The sequence below is a fragment of the Topomyia yanbarensis genome, unplaced genomic scaffold (genome assembly GCF_030247195.1).
Source record: "Topomyia yanbarensis strain Yona2022 unplaced genomic scaffold, ASM3024719v1 HiC_scaffold_25, whole genome shotgun sequence".
Taxonomy (NCBI): domain Eukaryota; kingdom Metazoa; phylum Arthropoda; class Insecta; order Diptera; family Culicidae; genus Topomyia; species Topomyia yanbarensis.
The window spans coordinates 1657-22828 of NW_026683437.1; the positions used below are offsets into that span (position 1 = coordinate 1657).

Consider the following 21172-nt stretch of genomic DNA (forward strand, 5'->3'; position numbering starts at 1 on the left):
CTTTGCGATGCACAATTTTCATGTCGTATTGCTGTAAATTAAGACTCCAACGACTACACCGTGAACCCACTTTCCAAGAGGTAGTAAGAATGTGGGTAAGGGCGGAGGAATCGGTAACAAGTGTAAAAGGACTACATTCAATATATCCGCGGAATGCTTGGATTGACAACAAGGCAGCTAATGCCTCCTTTTCCGCGGGGTGATAATTACGCTGAGGAGTGGTGAGTTTCTTTGAAAAATAAGATATAACCCTTTCTTGATTATCCTGAATCTGGGTTAGAATGCCTGCCACAGCCACATCGGATACATCAGTTTGCACCACAAACTCAATATCGAAATCTGGGCTGCATAGAACAGGGGTGGTTATTAGCCGTTCTTTTATCGATCCGAAAGCAATTTCTGCTTCGGGTGACCATTTGATGGCTTTGCTCTTAGTTTTAAGCAGCTCGGTCAAAGGGGATACGATTCCACTAAAATCGGGAATAAACCTGCGATAATAATTCGCCATTCCCAAAAATCGACGCAGTTTTGTGATGGTCGAAGGTCTTTCATAATTCACGATGGACTGAACCTTTTCGGGGTTTGGCCTCAGCCCATCAGTTGAAAGGAGATATCCCAAAAATGGAAGTTCGGTTACACCAAATCGGGATTTCTCCAGATTAATAGCTAAATTAGCCTGTCGGAGGCGCCGGGAGACTTCGGAAAGCAGTCGCATATGCTGTTCAAACGTCTCGCTAACTACGACCACGTCGTCGAGGTACACAAATACGTAGGGTTCCAGTTCACCATAGCCCAAAACGCGATCCATCAGCCTTGAAAGAGTGGCTGGGCTATTAATCAATCCGAAAGGAAGTCGGGTGAACTGGAACAATCCCTTACTTTGAACACAAAAAGCTGTATATTTTCGCGAATCCCGGTTCAGCGGTATTTGAAGGAAGGCCTCCGACAAATCGATTGTCGAAAGATATTTAGCCTTCGGTAGTTGGCTTAAGATTCGTCCCGGGTGGGGCAACGGGTAGGAATCCCGAACCGTTCTTTCGTTTATTCTTCGGGCATCGAGGCATAATCGGACCTTCCCGTTTGGTTTGATGATGGGTACGACATTTGAAGCCCAGTCGGAATTAGTTCGTTCGATGATGCCTAATGAAAGCATTCTTTCGAGCTCCTGCCCCACAAGTCCTTGAACGCGGGGTGACATCACGTAAGGGAACTGACGAACAGCGGGTTTATTTTGCCATTCCTCTTTCAGGACGATAGAGTGACTCATCAGAGGGGTTGCTGAAAGCTGTCCCACCTCTGGTGTTTGGAAAGTTTTCTTTATTTGCTCAATTCTAGCGGCCTCGGTGCTTGTCAGTGTGGAGGCTTGCTCGGATGGGGCAGGTTTTAATTCTTCTACACAGCACGTATATTGTACTACGTGTGCCAGAAGTCCATGCCACACAAGCACTCCACTCCTAACTTTGGTACTACCAGGGTAGGATGATTTTTGTCTCACCGTTAAACGTAAAAGGAATTAAGATTTGCCCTGATATTTCGAGGATTTCCCCGCTTGCGGTTTTTAATATAATTGGGCGATCGAGGGGCCGAATTTTAGTTGTTTGTGTTTTAGCATATAGGTGTGGGCTAATCATGGTGGATTGACTTCCACTGTCTAGCAAAGCTTTGACAGAAAGTCCGTAAAGTCGAAGGTGGGCATAGGGACGATTGTCGTCGTCATCGGATAATGTTATCTGATTAATCTCGATGGGAGGAGCATACATTGTCTCCGTAGTAGGCTCAAACAAGGGGTTTAAATCGGGGTTTAATTGCGCTGTGGCCCGTTCGACGGAGCGCGAATTGCATCCGCCTGAACCCCGTTTTTTTTTTGCAATAAGGGCAATTTATTGTTTCGAATCCCTTGAAACCACAAATAAGGCAGAAAACCGTTTTTTGATCTCGACATTCTTCATGGTGATGAAAGGACTTACCACAGTTATAACAACTATTAATATTTGGAGGTCGGTGAGTTTCCACCAGACGATCGAGTGCCGATGGTGTAGCGATTGGTCTCCGATTGGACGGGTTATTTGAATTACTGGAGCGTCCCCTCCGAGTTATTCCCAGAAGAACCCGCCGCCAATGGTTCAGGGGGAGCATTTCGGTTGGTTTGCCCTCCTTGAAATTGAGGGGGGCGTTGTGGGTTTTGTCGATTCTGATTGTTATTAATCGGTTGTGACCTATCAGATCGAATATTGGATTGCTTTTCAGGTTTCTTTTCATATCCTGAAATCAAATTGATTGTTTTCTCACTGCCAAACATCTTGTTGTACAGTGAAAAATTATTTGTGTCTACCCTTCTTCCCGCTGCTATCAACGAGGGCAGATCGTAAATGGGAATAAATGTTAATTGACGGCGATAATCGAAGCGCATGTTCTGATGAACAATCTTCATTTTCTCCTCCTCGGGAATTTGAACAGTCATTGACCGAAATAATTTCTCCAAATCATAATAATAGGATTGAAAAGATTCATTGCGCTGTTGTTTACGTAAGTACACTTTCACCTTAACCATATTATCCAGGTCGGGATGCACGAAGGCATTCCGTAACTCAACTACTAGATGATCCCAATTAAATAGTCTTCCGGTTGACCTCATCGAATGATACCAGTTCAATGCCGGCCCACTAAATAAATGTAACGCCGAGTCGAAGAGCTCAGCATCTGCCACTCGCTCGGAAAGGGCTAGGCTTTTAACTTTAAAAAGGAGCTCGTTAAGATTCAGACCCTGATCCTCCCCCGTATATTTATCAATAGTCCACCTGGAGACTGGCAGTGTGTGATGTTGGGGTACTGATGTCTGAGCATTGGCCGCTCTAAATGGTGCTGGTGGAACTCGGAGGGGATCGTAATATGAAACATTTGGAGGGAACATATGAGAAGAAGGCGGGGGTAAGTAAGTGGCTGATGATATGCTAGTGTGTCCCCAGGGGGTGTAATAATTTCCCCAATGTTGCGTTTGCCCTATTTATGGATAAAATTGCGAATTAAACAGAGACGGCTGAACCGATACAGCAGGGATGGGATTGTTGAACATTGAAGAAGGTAGCGTAGCTATTGATGGACCGGAAAATTTTGAAGTAGGCAAGTAGGGGTTTGGAGGATTTGTTATTCCTAAACCGTATGACAAAGGGGTATCGAAACTTACTTTGCCATCGGGTTTCAAATGTCCGATTTCTTTCGTGGCCCCAGTCTCGAAACTCGCTCTGTTACTCGAATTCGGAATATTGGTTCTGAGGACATGCGGTGTCTTCTCAGATGTAGATGTGACGTGGTCTAAAGCATCTGTCTGAACATGTTGGTCCCATGTTTCAATACCTTGCATGGACACCTGTAGCCGATATTGAAGGTTGGCCACCTCTTTTCTGAAATATTTTTCTGACTCTTCAACCCGTTTGCGCCGTTTTAACTCACGAAGTAAGACGGCTCGATTTACTTGGAGTATTGTTGCATCGTCTGACTCGTTCTGGAGAATTTCCTCCAATGTTTGCACGGAAACCGACTGCTCGTCAACAACCGAATCGGTTTGCGAACTCCTAGCGGGCCCCGGCTGTTTAGAATTTTCCTCTTCTTCAGTTTGAAACGCCACGTTCTTGTAAAAATTATAATATAGATGATCCATAACGATTGCGAATATCGTTTCCAGATCATCCTTTGAATTCTCTGGGGCATAATGAAGCAATAGTTTAGCCCTTCCCCCGAGGTGTAGCAAACGATCTTTACAGGCAGTCAAATTATCAGGTTTCTTCTCTTTAAGGACGAATTCAATTTCCTCTAGCTTGATTTTACATACTTGCACTTGTGCCACGGGGTCTGAGCTTAAGGTTTTTATTGGTATCGTTTGTTCGTTTCGTTCATTTCTAAGTATAGCACGTAAACACCTACGCTACTGATATCTATCTCCTTCTAATTCGATCTTACGAACCTCAAGTTCAAACGCTAATTCTTCATCTGACAGTAAATCTACTCGTATATCATAATACCACGACGCAAAAACTTCATCACGATTTCTCGATTTTGGAAAACTACTGTATGAATCCATCGTGTGTTCCAAACTCTAATTCACGTATAATATTCACTTAATAATTAGAATAAATTCAATTTAAAACTAGAATTCCTATTTCGTACGCACCATCTAGCGAAAAAAAACACTTTAAATAATCAAATCGATATGATCCCTGAGTAGAATTCAATCCAATATAGTGTTCTGACGATTCCCCTTGTACAACCGAATCCAACACCAGAGAGCTAATCATTCAAACAGCGATCATTTATTAAATCAAAGTAGACAAGTCGCGAAAAAATTGAGTGTTAATTTGTCGTTTCTCCCTTCACAAATGAGAAAAATATTTCACGGTAAATATTTTTAATTCTTTTACGTTGGGCGCCAATTGTTACGTGGTTTTGGACGTAGTTTTTCCTATCACCTAAATCAGGGCAATTCAGGGATCGAATCGACAAATTAACACTTACCCGAGCATTGCAGACCTAAGTCTTCGTATGATTTCTAGTATATCGAAAACAATTATTTTAAAGAAATACACTATTATTTATTAACGTTAGGAAATGAAGAAAAACCTCAATACTGTATTAAAATTTTAGGTATAATTTTACAAATAATTCACACGCGAATTCATCATAATATGCGCATCGTTGGCTAGCATGCTGCGGCCGGGTTGGGTACCTTCGATGGTTCCGGACTGACTGACGATCGGGAGCTCGATGGAAGCGAAAGAGCGAGAGAGAGGGTTCACATACTTTTTAATGCGGCACGTCGGCCGCCTGTTTGATGGTGGTGGTAGGATTGGTGATGGTGTGGCGGGTGGTGTGGCGACTTGGCTCAAGCCGAAGTTACGTCTGGCGGCTCATGTTGACTGATCGAGGCGACGGCCAGTAGGGTTGTCTCACCGAACGGCGGGATGGTCGGAAAAGCGGGACCGTATGTTGTTGAACGGTCAAGACGGATTCGAACGAACACTAGGTTTTTTTTTTATAGTATCACTGTGCACTGAAGTTCGGGAGTGGTAATTTAACAAGGGAAAGTCGCACGTTTTTTGGATCAGGTATTCGCTACCGTCATGATCCTCTAGCGTACAGTCCAGACAGAGGTTTCCGGATCAAGACGGCGCGCTTTAAGGTCCATTAGGACTCCACTCCGCGTTCTTTCCCCCGAGTTGTACACACGCTAACTCGGTCACACACTTGACTTAATTTGGCCCGATGTAACTTTTATCAAACCCTTGTGGGATGATCTTATTCGAGATGCCGCGATTCCGATATACTAGTGTTGACTCCTAGTAGAGTATATAATAGAATAGGCCTTGTCCATGTGTCCGAAGGTCCTTTTGTACCTCTCGCTCTCGCTATTTTGCCCCTCTCTCTCGCTCTTCAGATTTTCCGGAAGCTGCTATTCCTCCGTTTTTCTGAAAACGCAGCGGTGGGAGTGCAGCTACTGGAAGTTACAGACTGCTCAGTACAACACGCAAAGTTTGTATTTATGATTTTGCCTATCTAACTAAATTAGCTGAGAGTGATTTCGTTATTAGTATTTCCTATCTAGGTGTGTGGGTAAGTCTTTTCATTACATAGTAATCCTGGTCACATGCTGCACCTACAACAACATTATTAATCAATTGAATTGCCCCGACGGTTTCTGTTGTTTAAAATACTCTATAATCACTCCCAGGACGGTAATCGGCAATCTAACAAACATGCGATACAAATTTATATTGGCATTGGAAACGCGCCTAGACAAAATCGAAACGATTCTACCGAACGTTAGATGGCCGTTTACCGTCAACATTTTATAGCAAAACAAAAATAAATTCAAAGTAATAGATTTACTAGTCAGTAAGGCTAATTATAAAGTATATTTAATTCGATCAATGTTTATATATAAAATATCTAGGTCTGAAATGAACGATTGTAACTCGTATGTTACAGCCCGAAAAAGTACCACAAGCCAGTGGAAGGACCCCAATCCCGAAAATGAACCCCAAGCTCGAAAAAGACCGCATGCCCGAAAAAGGACCTCAAGCCCGAAAAAGGACCCCAAGCCCGAAAAAAACACCAAGCTCGAAAAAGGACCCCAAGCCCGAAAAAGGACCCCAAACACGAAAAAGACCACAAGCCCAAAAGAGGATACTAAGCCCAAAAAGGACCCAAAACCCGAAAAAGGACCCCAAGCCCGAAAAAGGATCCCATGCCCGAAAAAGACCTCTAACACGAAAAAGGACCCCAAGCCCGAGAAGGACCCCAAGCCCGAAAAAGAACCCTAAGCTCGAAAAACACCAAACCAAGCCCAAAAAGGATCATAAATCCGATAAAGGACCCCAAGCCCGAAAAAGGACTTCAAGCCCGAGCAAGGACCCCAAGCCCGAAAAAGACCTCTAGCCCGAAAAAGACCACAAGTCTGAAAAAGAACCCCAAGCCCGAAAATGGACCTTAAGCCCGAAAAAGGACCACAAGCCCAAAAAAGTACCTGAGGCCCGAAAAAGAACCCCATGCCTGCTAAAACACCACAAGCCCGAAAAAGGACGACAAGCCTAAAGAAAGAGCCCAAGCCCGAAATGCACCTGAAGCCAGAAATACGACCCCAAGCCCGAGAAAGGACCCCAAAGCCGAAAAAGGACCCCGAGCCCGAAAAAGGACCCTAACACTGAAACAGAAACCCAAATCCGAAAACGACCCCAAGCCCAAAAAAGAACCCCAAATTCTAAAAAGGACCCCAAGCACAAAACAGAACCCCAAATCCGAAAAGGACGCAAAGCCCGAAAAAGGACCCCAAGCCCGAAAAGCACCCCAAACCCGAAAAACGACCCTAAGCACGAAAAAGGACCCCAAGCCTGAAAAAGCACCCCAAGCCCGAAAATGGGCGACAAGCCTAAAGAAGGACCCCAAGCCCGAAAAAGGATCTCAGCCCGAAAAAGGACACCAAGCCCGAAAAATAACCCTTAGCTCGAAAAAGATCCCAAGTCCGAAAAAGAACCACAAATTCTAAAAAGGACCTCAAGCCCGAAAAAGGACCACAAGCCCAAAAAAAGACCCCAAGCCAGAAAAAGACCCCTAGCCCGAAAAAGGACCACAAAATTACAAGCCTGAAAAAAGACGCCAAGCCCGAAAAAGGACCCCAAGCCCGAAAAAGAACCCAAAGCCCGAAAAAGGACCCATATCCCAAAAAAGGACCTCAAGCCAGAAAGACGATCCACAAACCCGAAAAAGGACCCCAAGCCCGAAAAAGGACTACAAGCTCGAAAAAGACCACAAGCCAGAAAAAGGACCCCAAGCCCGAAAAGGATCCCAAGCCCGAAAACGGACCCAAAGCTCGAAAAAGGACCCTAAGCTCGAAAAAGGACCCCAAGCTTGAAAATGGACTCCATGCCTGAAAAGGACCCTAAGCCCGAAAAAGTACCCCAAGCCAGTGGAAGGACCCCGATCCCGAAAATGAACCCCAAGCTCGAAAAAGACCGCAAGCCCGAAAAGCACCCCAAGCCCGAAAAAGGACCACAAGCCCGAAAAAGGATCCCAAGCCTGAAAAGCACCCCAAGCCCGAAAATGGATGACAAGCCTAAAGAAAGACCCCAAGCCCAAAAAATCCGCAAAACCGAAAAAGGGCCCCAAGCCCAAAAAAGAACCATAAGCTCGAAAAAGATTCAAAGACTGAAAACGAACCCCAAATTCTAAAAAGGACCCCAAGCCCGAAAATGCACCCCAAATCCAAAAAAGGACCCCAAGCCCGAAAAAGCACCCCAAGCCCGCAAAAGACCCCTAGCCCGAAAAAGGACCACAAGCTTACAAGCCCGAAAAAGTACCCAGAGCCCGAAAAATGACCCCAAGCCCGAAAATGAACCGAAACCCGAAAAGTGACCCATACCCCAGAAAAGGACCCCAAGCCCGAAAGACGATCCACAAACCCGAAAAAGACCCCAAGCCCGAAAAAGGACCCCAAGCCCGAAACGGATCACAATCCCGAAAAAAACACCCCAAGCCCGAGAAAAGACCCCTAGCCCAAAAAAGGACAACAAGCCCGAAAAGGACCACAAGCCCGAAAAAGGACCCCAAGCCCAAAAAAGGACCATAAGCCCGAAAAAGGACCTCAAGCCAGAAAAAAAACCCAAGCCCGAAGAGGACCACAAGCCCGCAACAGGACCCCAAGAATGAAAAACCACCTCAAGTCCGAAAAAGGACGACAAATTCAATAAAGGACCCAAAGCCCAAAAAAGACGCCAAGCCCGAAGAAGGACCCAATCCCGAAAAAAGGACCCAAGCCCCAAAAAGGACCCCGAAGCAGAAAAAGGACCCCAAGCCCGAAAAAGGACCCTAAACCCGAAATAGAACCCCAAATCCGTAAAGGGCCCCAAGCACGAAAAGAACCCCAAATACTTAAAAGGACCCCAAACCCGACACAGAACCCCAAATCCGAAGAGGACCCCAAGCCCAAAAAAGAAATCCAAGCCCGAAAAAGAACCCCAAATTCTTAAAAGGACCCCAAGCCCGAAACAGAACCCCAAATCCGAAAAGGACCCCAAGCCCGAAATAGAACACCAAGCGCGAAAAAATACCCCAAAACCGGAAAAACATCCCAAGCCCGAAAAAGGACCCCTAGGGCAAAAAAGGATATCAAGCCCGAAAAGGACCCCAGGCCCGAAAAAGGACCACAAGCTCAAAAAAGGACCATAAGCCCGAAAAAGGGCCCCAAACCCGAAAAAGGACCCCAAGCCCAAAAAAGGAACCCAAGACTAAAAAAGGATCCCAAGGCCAAAATAGGACCCCAAGCCCGAAAAAGGACCCGAAGTTCCAAAAAGGACCCAAGCCCGAAAAAGGACCCCGAAGCAGAAAAAGGACCCCAAGCCCGAAAAAGGACCCAAAGCCCGAAACAGAACCCCAAATCCGTAAAGGACCCCAAGCCCGAAAAAGAAATCCAAGCCCGAAAAAGAACCCCAAATTCTTAAAAGGACCCCAAGCCCGAAACAGAACCCCAAATCCGAAAAGGACCCCAAGCCCGAAATAGAACACCAAGCGCGAAAAAATACCCCAAAACCGGAAAAACATCCCAAGCCCGAAAAAGGACCCCTAGGGCAAAAAAGGATATCAAGCCCGAAAAGGACCCCAGGCCCGAAAAAGGACCACAAGCTCAAAAAAGGACCATAAGCCCGAAAAAGGGCCCCAAACCCGAAAAAGGACCCCAAGCCCAAAAAAGGAACCCAAGACTAAAAAAGGATCCCAAGGCCAAAATAGGACCCCAAGCCCGAAAAAGGACCCGAAGTTCCAAAAAGGACCCAAGCCCGAAAAAGGACCCCGAAGCAGAAAAAGGACCCCAAGCCCGAAAAAGGACCCAAAGCCCGAAACAGAACCCCAAATCCGTAAAGGACCCCAAGCCCGAAAAAGGACCCCAAATTCTTAAAAGAACCCCAAACCCGAAACAAAACCCCAAATCCGAAAAGGACCCCAAGTTCGAAAAAGGAATCCAAGCCCGAAAAAGAACCCCAAATTCTTAAAAGGACCTCAAGCCCGAAACGGAACCTTAAATCCGAAAAGGACCCCAAGCCCGAAAAAGAACACCAAGCGCGAAAAAATACCCCAAGTCCGGAAAAACATCCCAAGCCCGAAAAAGGACCCCAAGAATAAGGACCACAAGTTCAATAAAGGACCCAAAGCCCGAAAAAGACGCCAAGTCCGAAAAAGGACCCAAGCCCGAAAAAGGATATAAGTCCGAAAGAGGACGCCAAGCCCGAAAAAGGACCCAGTACGAGAAAGGACCCCAAGCCCGAAAAAGGCCCATACGCCCGAAAAAGTACCCCAAACCCGAAAAAGACCACAAGCCCAAAAAAGGATACTAAGCCCGAAAAAGGAACCCAAGGCCAAAAAAGGAACCCAAGGCCAAAAAAGGACCACAAGCCCGATAAAGAATACCAAACCCGAAAAAATACCCTAAACCCCAAAACGACTATAAGCCCGAAAAAGGACCTCAAGTCTGAAAAAGGACCCCAAACCTGAAAAAAACTCCAAGCCTGAAAAAGGACCCAAAGCCCAAAAAGGACCCCAAGCCCGCAAAAGGACCCCAAGAATGAAAAAGCACCCCAAGCCCGAAAAAGGACCACAAGTTCAATTCAGGACCCAAAGCCCGAAAAAGACGCCAAGTCCGACAAAGGACCCAAGCCCGAAAAAGTATATAAGTCCGAAAGAGGACGCCAAGCCCGAAAAAGGACCCGGTACGAAAAAGGACCCCAAACCCGAAAAAGGACCATACGCCCGAAAAAGGATACTAAGCCCGAAAAAGGACCCCAAACCCGATAAAGGACGCCAAGCCCCAAAAAGGATCCCAAGCCCGAAATAGGACCCCAAGCCCGAAAAGGATCCCATGCCCGAAAAAACCCCTAACACGAAAAAGGACCCCAAGCCCGAGAAGGACCCCATGCCCGAAAAAGAACCCTAAGCTCGAAAAACATATCAAGCCCGAAAAAGGACGACAAAGTCGAAAAGGACCACAAGCCCAAAAAGGATCCCAAATCCGAAAAAGGACCCCAAGCCCGAAAAAGGATTTCAAGCCCGAGCAAGGACCCCAAGCCCGAAAAAGACCTCTAGCCCGAAAAAGACCACAATTCTGAAAAAGAACCCCAAGCCCGAAAATGGCCCCAAGCCCGAAAATGGACCCCAAGCCCGAAAAAGGACCACAAGCCCAAAAAAGTACCTGAGGCCCGAAAAAGAACCCCATGCCTGCAAAAACACCACAAGCCCGAAAAAGGACGACAAGCCTAAAGAAAGAGCCCAAGCCCGAAATGGACCTGAAGCCAAAAATAGGACCCCAAAAAAAAGGACCCCGAGCCCGAAAAAGGACCCTAACCCTGAAACAGAAACCCAAATCCGAAAAGGACCCCAAGCCCAAAAAAGAACCCCAAATTCTAAAAAGGACCCCAAGCCCTAAAAAGGACTCCAAATCCGAAAAAGGACCCCAAGCCCGAAAAAGGACCACAAGCCCGAAAAAAGACCCCAAGCCAGAAAAAGACCCCTAGCCCGAAAAAGGACCACAAAATTACAAGCCTGAAAAAAGACACCAAGCCCGAAAAAGGACCCAAGCTCGTAAAATAACCCAATGCCCGAAAAAGGACCCATATCCCAAAAAAGGACCTCAAGCCAGAAAGACGATCCAGAAACCCGAAAAAGGACTTCAAGCCCGAAAAAGGACTACAAGCTCGAAAAAGACCACAAGCCAGAAAAAGGACCCCAAGCCCGAAAAGGATCCCAAGCCCGAAAACGGACCCAAAGCTCGAAAAAGGACCCTAAGCACGAAAAAGGACCCCAAGCTTGAAAATGGACTCCATGCCTGAAAAGGGACCCTAAGCCCGAAAAAGTACCCCAAGCCAGTGGAAGGACCCCAACCCCGAAAATGAACCCCAAGCTCGAAAAAGACCGCAAGCCCGAAAAGCACCCCAAGCCCGAAAAAGGACCACAAGCCCGAAAAAGGATCCCAAGCCTGAAAAGCACCCCAAGCCCGAAAATGGGTGACAAGCCTAAAGAAAGACCCCAAGCCCGAAAATGCACCCCAAATACAAAAAAGGACCCCAAGCACGAAAAAAGACCCCAAGCCCGCAAAAGACCCCTAGCCCGAAAAAGGACCGCAAGCCCGAAAAAGGACCACAAGCTTACAAGCCTGAAAAAGGACCCAAAGCCCGAAAAAGGACCCCAAGCTCGAAAATGAACCGAAACCCGAAAAGGGACCCATACCCCAAAAAAGGACCCCAAGCCTGAAAGACGATCAACAAACCCGAAAAAGACCCCAAGCCCGAAAAACAACCCCAAGCCCGAAAAGGATCACAAGCCCGAAAAGGATCACAAGCCCGAAAAAACACCCCAAGCCCGAAAAAAGACCGTGAGCCCAAAAAAGGACGACAAAACCGAAAAAGACCCCAAGCCCGAAAAAGGACCCCAAGCTCGAAAAAGACCCCAACCCCTAAAATAGACCCCCAGCCAAAAAGTACCCCAAGCCCGAAAATGGACCCCAAGCCCGAAAAAGGACCCCAAGCCCGAAAAGGACCACAAGCCCGAAAAAGGACCCCAAGCCCAAAAAAGGACCATAAGCCCGAAAAAGGACCTCAAGCCCGAAAAAAAAACCCCAAGCCCGAAAAGGACCACAAACCCGAAAAAGGACCCCAAGCCCGAAAAAAGACCCCTAGCTCGAAAAAGGACGACAAGCCCAAAAAAGACCACAAGTCTGAAAAAGGACACCTAGCCCGAAAAAGGACCCCAAGTTCGAAGACCCCAAGCCCGAAAATGGACCCCAATCCCGAAAAAGGACCCAAAGCCAGAAAAAGGACCCCAAGCCCGAAACAGAACCACAAATCCGTAAAGGACCCCAAGCCCGAAAAAGAACCCGAAATTCTTAAAAGGACCCCAAGCCCGAAACAGAACCCCAAATCCGAAAAGGACCCCAAGCCCGAAAAAGGACACCAAGCCCGAAAAAGGACTCCAAGCCCGAAAAGCACCCCAAGCCCGATAAAAGACCCCAAGCCCGAAAAAGGACCCCAAGCCCGAAAAAGAACACCAAGCGCGAAAAATACCCCAAGACCGGAAAAACATCCCAAGCCCGAAAAAGGACCCCTAGCCCAAAAAAGGATATCAAGCCCGAAAAGGACCCCAAGCCCGAAAAAGGACCCCAAGCTCAAAGAAGGACAATAAGCCCGAAAAAGGACCTCAAGACCGAAAAAGGACCCCAAGCCCGAAAAAGGACCCCAAGCCCGAAAAAGGAACCCAAGACCAAAAAAAGAACACAAGGCCAAAAAAGGAACCCAAGGCCAAAACAGGAACCCAAGACCAAAAAAGGACCCCAGGCTCGATAAATGACCACAAGCAACCAAAAGGACCCCAAGACCGATAAAGAACAAGCCCGAAGAAATACCCCAATCCCGAAAACGACTATAATCCCGAAAAAGGACATCAAGCCCGAAAAAGGACCCCAAGCCCGAAGAAAACACCAAGCCCGAAAAAGGACCCCAAGCCCAAAAAAGGACCCCAAGCCCGCAAAAGGACCCCAAGAATAAAAAAGCACCCCAAGCCCGAAAAAGGACCACAAGTTCAATAAAGGACCAAAAGCCCGAAAAAGACGCCAAGTCCGAAAAAGGACCCAAGCCCGAAAAAGGACCCATATCCCAAAAAAGGACCTCAAGCCAAAAAGACGATCCACAAACCCGAAAAAAGAGTTCAAGCCCGAAAAAGGACTACAAGCTCGAAAAAGACCACAAGCCAGAAAAAGGACCCCAAACCCGAAAAGGATCCCAAGCCCGAAAACGGACCCAAAGTTCGAAAAAGGACCCTAAGCTCGAAAAAGGACCCCAAGCTTGAAAATGGACTCCATGCCTGAAAAGGGACCCTAAGCCCGAAAACGTACCCCAAGCCAGTGGAAGGACCCCAATCCCGAAAATGAACCCCAAGCTCGAAAAAGACCGCAAGCCCGAAAAGCACCCCAAGCCCGAAAAAGGACCACAAGCCCGAAAAAGGATCCCAAGCCTGAAAAGCACCCCAAGCCCGAAAATGGGCGACAAGCCTAAAGAAAGACCCCAAGCCCAAAAAAACCCCAAAACCGAAAAAGGGCCCCAAGCCCAAAAAAGAACCATAAGCTCGAAAAAAATTCAAAGCCTGAAAACGAACCCCAAATTCTAAAAAGGACCCCAAGCCCGAAAATGCACCCCAAATCCAAAAAAGGACCCCAAGCACGAAAAAAGACCCCAAGCCCGCAAAAGACCACTAGCCCGAAAAAGGACCACAAGCTTACAAGCCTGAAAAAGGACCCAATGCCCGAAAAATGACCCCAAGCCCGAAATGACCCCAATCCCGAAAACGACTATAAGCCCGAAAAAGGACCTCAAGCCCGAAAAACGACCCCAAGCCCGAAGAAAACACCAAGCCCGAAAAAGGACCCCAAGCCCGAAATAGGACCCCAAGCCCGAAAAAGGACCACAAGTTCAATAAAGGACCAAAAGCCCGAAAAAGACGCCAAGTCCGAAAAAGGACCCAAGCCCGAAAAAGGATATAAGTCCGAAAGAGGACGCCAAGCCCGAAAAAGGACCCGGTACGAGAAAGGACCCCAAGCCCGAAAAAGGACCCCACGCCCGAAAAAGTACCCCAAACCCGACAAAGACCACAAGCCCAAAAAAGAATACTAAGCCCGAAAAAGGACCCCAAACACGCAAAAGGACCCCAAGCACGAAAAAGGACCCAAAGCCAGAAAAAGGACCCCAAGCCCGAACAAGTTCTCAAGCCCAAAAACGACCCCAAGCCCGAAAAAGATCCCAAGCCCGAAAAAAGACCCCAAGCCTGAAAGCGACACCAAGCACGTGTAAGGGCCCCAATCCAGAAAAAGCACCCCAAGCCCAAAAAAGGATCCCAAGCCTGAATTGCACCCCAAGCCCGAAAATGGGCGACAAGCCTAAAGAACGACCTCAAGCCCAAAAAAAACCCCAAAACCGAAAAAGGGCCCCAAGCCCAAAAAAGAACCATAAGCTCGAAAAAAATTCAAAGCCTGAAAACGAATCCCAAATTCTAAAAAGGACCCCAAGCCCGAAAATACACCCCAAATCCAAAAAAGGACCCCAAGCCCGAAAAAGGACCCCAAGCCCGCAAAAGACCCCTAGCCCGAGAAAGGACCACAAGCCCGAAAAAGGACCACAAGCTTACAAGCCTGAAAAAGGACCCAAAGCCCGAAAAATAACCCCAAGCCCGAAAATGAATCGAAACCCGAAAAGGGACCCATACCCCAAAAAAGGACCCCAAGCCCGAAAGACGATCCACAAACCCGAAAAAGACCCCAAGCCCGAAAAAGGACCCCAAGCCCGAAAAGGATCACAAGCCCCAAAAGGATCACAAGCTCGCAAAAACACCCCAAGCCCGAAAAAAGACCGTGAGCCCAAAAAAGGACGACAAACCCGAAAAAGACCCCAAGCCCGAAAAAGGACCCCAAGCTCGAAGAAGACCCAAAGCCAGAAAAAGACCCCAAGCCCTAAAATAGATCCCCAGCCCGAAAAGTACCCCAAGCCCGAAAATGGACCCCAAGCCCGAAAAAGGACCCCAAGCCCGAAAAGGACCACAAGCACGAAAAAGGACCCCAAGCCCAAAAAAGGACCATAAGCCCGAAAAAGGACCGCAAGCCCGAAACAAAACCCAAGCCCAAAAAGGACCACAAACCCGAAAAAGGACCCCAAGCCCGAAAAAAGACCCCTAGCCCGAAAAAGGATGACAAGCCCAAAAAAGACCACAAGCCTGAAAAAGGACACCAAGCCCGAAAAAGGACCCCAAGCTCCTTCGAGGGTCTTCACCCCAAGCCCGAAAATGGACCCCAAGCCCGAAAAAGGACCCAAAGCCAGAAAAAGGACCCCAAGCGAGAAAAAGGACCCCAAGCCCGAAAAAGTTCTCAAACCCGAAAACGACCCCAAGCCCGAAAAAGATCCCAAGCCCGAAAAAAGACTCCAAGCCCGAAAACGACACCAAGAACGTATAAGGGCTCCAACCCAGAAAAAGGACCCCAATCCAGAAAAAGGACCCCAAGCCTGAAAAAGGATCGAAAAAGGAACCCAAGGCCGAAAAAGGACCCCAAGCCCGATAAAGAATACCAAGCCTGAAAAAATACCCCAATCCCGAAAACGACCATAAGCCCGAAAAAGGACCTCAAGCCCGAAAAAAAACCACCAAGCCCGAAAAAGGACCCCAGGAATGAAAAAGCACCCCGAGCCCGAAAAAGGACGACAAGTTCAATAAAGGACCCAAAGCCCAAAAAAACGCCAAGCCCGAAAAAGGACCCAAGCCCGAAGAAGGACCCAAAGCCCGAAAAAAATACCAAGCCCGAAAAAGGACCCCAAGCCCGAAAAAGGAACCCAAGCCCGTAAAAAGACGCCCAAGAATCAAAAACCACCCCAAGTCCGAAAAAGGACGACAAATTCAATAAAGGACCCAAAGCCCAAAAAAGACGCCAAGCCCGAAGAAGGACCCAAGCCCGAAAAAGGACCCAAGCCCGAAAAAGGACCATAAGCCCGAAACAGAACCCCAAATCCGTAAAAGATCCCAAGCCCGAAAAAGAACCCGAAATTCTTAAAAGGACCCCAAGCCCGAAACAGAACCCCAAATCCGAAAAGGACCCCAAGTCCGAAAAAGGACTCCAAGCCCGAAAAGCACCCCAAGCCCGATAAAGGACCCCAAGATCGAAAAAGGACCCCAAGCCCGAAAAAGAACACCAAGCGCGAAAAAATACCCCAAGACCGGAAAACAATCAAAGCCCGGACCCTTTGCCCAAAAAAGGACATCAAGCCCGAAAAGGACCCCAAGCCCTAAAAAGGACCCCAAGCTCAAAAAAGGACCATAAGCCCGAAAAAGGACCTCAAGCCCGAAAAAGGACCCCCAGCCCGAAAAAGGACCCCAAGCCCGAAAAAGGAACCCAAGACCAAAAAATGAAATCAAGGCCAAAAAAGGAACCCGAGGCCAAAAAAGGAACCCAAGACCAAAAAAGGACCCCAGGCCCGAAAAAGGACCCCAACCCCGCAAAAGGACCCCAAGCCTGAAAAAGCAACCCAAGGCCAAAAAAGGACCCCAAGCCCGAAAAAGGACCCCAAGCCCGATAAAGAATACCAAGCCCGAGAAAATACCCCAATCCCGAAAACGACTATAAGCCCGAAAAAGGACCTCAAGCCCGAAAAAGGACCCCAAGCCCGAAAAAACACCAAGCCCGAAAAAGGACCCCAAGCCCGAAAAAGGACCCCAAGACCGCAAAAGGACCCCAAGAATGAAAAAGCACCCCAAGCCCGAAAAAGGACAACAAGTTCAATAAATACCCAAAGCCCGAAAAAGACGCCAAGTCCGAAAAAAGACCCAAGCCCGAAAAAGGATATAAGCTTGAAAGAGGACGCCAAGCCCGAAAAAGGACGCGGTACGAAAAAGGACCCGGTACGAAAAAAGGACCCCAACCCCGAAAAAGGACCCCACGCCCGAAAAAGTACCCCAAACCCGACAAAGACCACAAGCCCAAAAAAGGATACTAAGCCCGAAAAAGGATCCCAAGCCCGAAAAAGGGCCCCCAGCCCGAAAAGGACCCCATGCCAGAAAAAGACCCCTAACACAAAGAAGGACCCCAAGCCCTAGAAGGACCCCAAGCCCGATAAAGAACCCTAAGCTCGAAAAACATCCCAAGCCCGAAAAAGGACACCAAATTCGAAAAAGGACCTAAAGCCCAAAAAGGACCCCAAATTCGAAAAAGGACCCCAAGCCCGAAAAAATACATCAAGCCCGAGCAAGGACCCCAAGCCCGAAAAAAAACTCCAGCCCGAAAAAGACCACAAGTGTGAAAAAGGACCCCAAGCCCGAAAAAGGACCACAAGCCCGAAAAAGGACCCAAAGCCGAAAAAGGACCCCAAGCCCGAAAAAGGACCCAAAGCCTGAAACAGAAACCCAAATCCGAAAAGGACCCCAAGCCCGAAAAAGAACCCCAAATTCTAAAAAGGACCCCAAGCACGAAACAGAACCCCAAATTCTAAAAAGGACCCCAAGCACGAAACAGAACCCCAAATCCGAAAAGGACCCCAGCCCGAAAAAGGACCCCAAGCCTGCAAAAGACCCCTAGCCCGAAAAATGACTCCACGCCCGAAAAAGGACTCCAAGCCCGAAAAGCACCCCAAACCCGAAAAACTACCCCAAGCCCGAAAAAGTACCCCAAGCCTGAAAAAGCACCCCAAGCCCGAAAATGGGCGACAAGCCTAAAGAAGGACCCCAAGCCCGGAAAAGGACCTCAAGCTCGGAAAAGGACCCCAAGCCCGAGAAAGGACCCTAAGCCTCAAACAGAAACCCAAATCCGAAAAGGACCCTAAGCCCGAAAAAGAACCCCAAATTCTAAAAAGGACTCCAACCCCGAAAAAGGACTCCAAATCCGAAAAAGGACTCCAAGCCCGAAAAAGGACCACAAGCCCGAAAAAAATACCCTAAGCCAGAAAAAGACTCCTAGCCTGAAAAAGGACTACAAGCCCGAAAAACGACCACAAAATTATAAGCCTGAAAAAAGACACCAAGCCCGAAAAAGGACCCCAAGCCCGAAAAAGGAGCAAAAGCCCGAAAAAGGACCCATACCCCAAAAAAGGACCTCCAGCCAGAAAGACGATCCACAAACCCGAAAAAGGACCCCAAGCCCGAAAAAGGACTTCAAGCTCGAAAAAGACCACAAGCCTGAAAAAGGACCCCAAGCCCGTAAAATAACCCAATGCCCGAAAAAGGACCCATATCCCAAAAAAGGACCTCAAGCCAGAAAGACGATCCACAAACCCGAAAAAGGACTTCAAGCCCGAAAAAGGACTACAAGCTCGAAAAAGACCACAAGCCAGAAAAAGGACCCCAAACCCGAAAAGGATCCCAAGCCCGAAAACGGACCCAAAGCTCGAAAAAGGACCCTAAGCTCGAAAAAGGACCCCAAGCTTGAAAATGGACCCCATGCCTGAAAAGGGACCCTAAGCCCGAAAAAGTACCCCAAGCCAGTGGAAGGACCCCAACCCCGAAAATGAATCCAAGCTCGAAAAAGACCGCAAGCCCGAAAAGCACCCCAAGCCCGAAAAAGGACCACAAGCCCGAAAAAGGATCCCAAGCCTGAAAAGCACCCCAAGCCCGAAAATGGGCGACAAGCCTAAAGAAAGACCCCAAGCCCGAAAATGCACCCCAAATCCAAAAAAGGACCCCAAGCACGAAAAAAGACCCCTAGCCCGAAAAAGGACCGCAAGCCCGAAAAAGGACCACAAGCTTACAAGCCTGAAAAAGGACCCAAAGCCCGAAAAATGACCCCAAGCCCGAAAATGAACCGAAACCTGAAAAGGGACCCATACCCCAAAAAAGGACCCCAAGCCCGAAAGACGATCCACACCCCGAAAAAGACCCCAAGCCCGAAAAAGGACCCCAAGCCCGAAAAAGGACCCCAAGCCCGAAAAGGATCACAAGCCCGAAAAGGATCACAAGCCCGAAAAAAGACCCCAAGCCCGAAAAAAGACCGTGAGCCCAAAAAAGGACGACAAAACCGAAAAAGACCCCAAGCCCGAAAAAGGACCCCAAGCTCGAAGAAGCACCCCAAGCCCGAAAAAGACCCCAAGCCCTAAAATAGACCCCCAGCCCGAAAAGTACCCCAAGCCCGAAAATGGACCCCAAGCCCGAAAAAGGACCCCAAGCCCGAAAAGGACCACAAGCACGAAAAAGGACCCCAAGCCCAAAAAAGGACCATAAGCCCGAAAAGGACCTCAAGCCCGAAAAAAAACCCCAAGCCCGAAAAGGACCACAAACCCGAAAAAGGACCCCAAGCCCGAAAAAAGACCCCTAGCCCGAAAAAGGACGACAAGCCCAAAAAAGACCACAAGCCTGAAAAAGGACACCTAGCCCGAAAAAGGACCCCAAGCTCGAAGACCCCAAGCCCGAAAATGGACCCCAAGCCCGAAAAAGGACCCAAAGCCAGAAAAAGGACCCCAAGCCCGAAACAGAACCACAGATCCGTAAAGGACCCCATGCCCGAAAAAGAACCCGAAATTCTTAAAAGGACCCCACGCCCGAAACAGAACCCCAAATCCGAAAAGGACCCCAAGCCCGAAAAAGGACACCAAGCCCGAAAAAGAACACCAAGCGCGAAAAATACCCCAAGACCGGAAAAACATCCCAAGCCCGAAAAAGGACCCCTAGCCCAAAAAAGGATATCAAGCCCGAAAAGGACCCCAAGCCCGAAAAAGGACCCCAAGCTCAAAAAAGGACAATGAGCCCGAAAAAGGACCTCAAGCCCGAAAAAGGACCCCAAGCCCGAAAAAGGACCCCAAGCCCGAAAAAGGAACCCAAGACCAAAAAAGGAACCCAAGACCAAAAAAGGAACCCGGGCTCGAAAACTGACCACAAGCCCCCAAAAGGACCACAAGCCCGATAAAGAACACCAAGCCCGAAGAAATACCCCCATCCCGAAAACGACTATAATCCCGGAAAAGGACCTCAAGCCCGAAAAAGGACCCCAAGCCCAAAGAAAACACCAAGCCCGAAAAAGGACCCCAAGCCCAAAAAAGGACCCCAACCCTGCAAAAGGACCCCAAGAATAAAAAAGCACCCCAAGCCCGAAAAAGGACCACAAGTTCAATAAAGGACCAAAAGCCCGAAAAAGACGCCAAGTCCGAAAAAGGACCCAAGCCCGAAAAAGGACCCATATCCCAAAAAAGGACCTCAAGCCAAAAAGACGATCCACAAACCCGAAAAAAGAGTTCAAGCCCGAAAAAGGACTACAAGCTCGAAAAAGACCACAAGCCAGAAAAAGGACCCCAAACCCGAAAAGGATCCCAAGCCCGAAAACGGACCCAAAGTTCGAAAAAGGACCCTAAGCTCGAAAAAGGACCCCAAGCTTGAAAATGGACTCCATGCCTGAAAAGGGACCCTAAGCCCGAAAAGTACCCCAAGCCAGTGGAAGGACCCCTATCCCGAAAATGAACCCCAAGCTCGAAAAAGACCGCAAGCCCGAAAAGCACCCCAAGCCCGAAAAAGGACCACAAGCCCGAAAAAGGATCCCAAGCCTGAAAAGCACCCCAAGCCCGAAAATGGGCGACAAGCCTAAAGAAAGACCCCAAGCCCAAAAAAAACCCCAAAACCGAAAAAGGGCCCCAAGCCCAAAAAAGAACCATAAGCTCGAGAAAAATTCAAAACCTGAAAACGAACCCCAAATTCTAAAAAGGACCCCAAGCCCGAAAATGCACCCCAAATCCAAAAAAGGACCCCAAGCACGAAAAAAGACCCCAAGCCCGCAAAAGACCACTAGCCCGAAGAAGGACCACAAGCTTACAAGCCTGAAAAAGGACCCAATGCCCGAAAAATGACCCCAAGCCCGAAATATCCCAATCCCGAAAACGACTATAAGCCCGAAAAAGGACCTCAAGCCCGAAAAAGGACCCCAAGCCCGAAGAAAACACCAAGCCCGAAAAAGGACCCCAAGCCCGAAAAAGGACCCCAAGCCCGCAAAAGGACCCCAAGAATGAAAAAGCACCCCAAGCCCGAAAAAGGACCACAAGTTCAATAAAGGACCAAAAGCCCGAAAAAGACGCCAAGTCCGAAAAAGGACCCAAGCCCGAAAAAGGATATAAGTCCGAAAGAGGACGCCAAGCCCGAA

General features: G+C 48.2%; 1 protein-coding gene across 1 annotated transcript; it reads left to right on the plus strand.

The window, feature by feature from the left end:
- The first annotated feature begins 2856 nt into the window (after window positions 1-2856).
- LOC131695038 (uncharacterized) lies at window positions 2857-19917 on the plus strand. Its single transcript, XM_058983566.1, has 3 exons — window positions 2857-2928; window positions 7332-7415; window positions 19837-19917. The coding sequence occupies exons 1-3, from the start codon at window positions 2857-2859 to the stop codon at window positions 19915-19917; spliced, it is 237 nt and encodes a 78-aa protein (XP_058839549.1).
- The last annotated feature ends 1255 nt before the right edge of the window (window positions 19918-21172 follow it).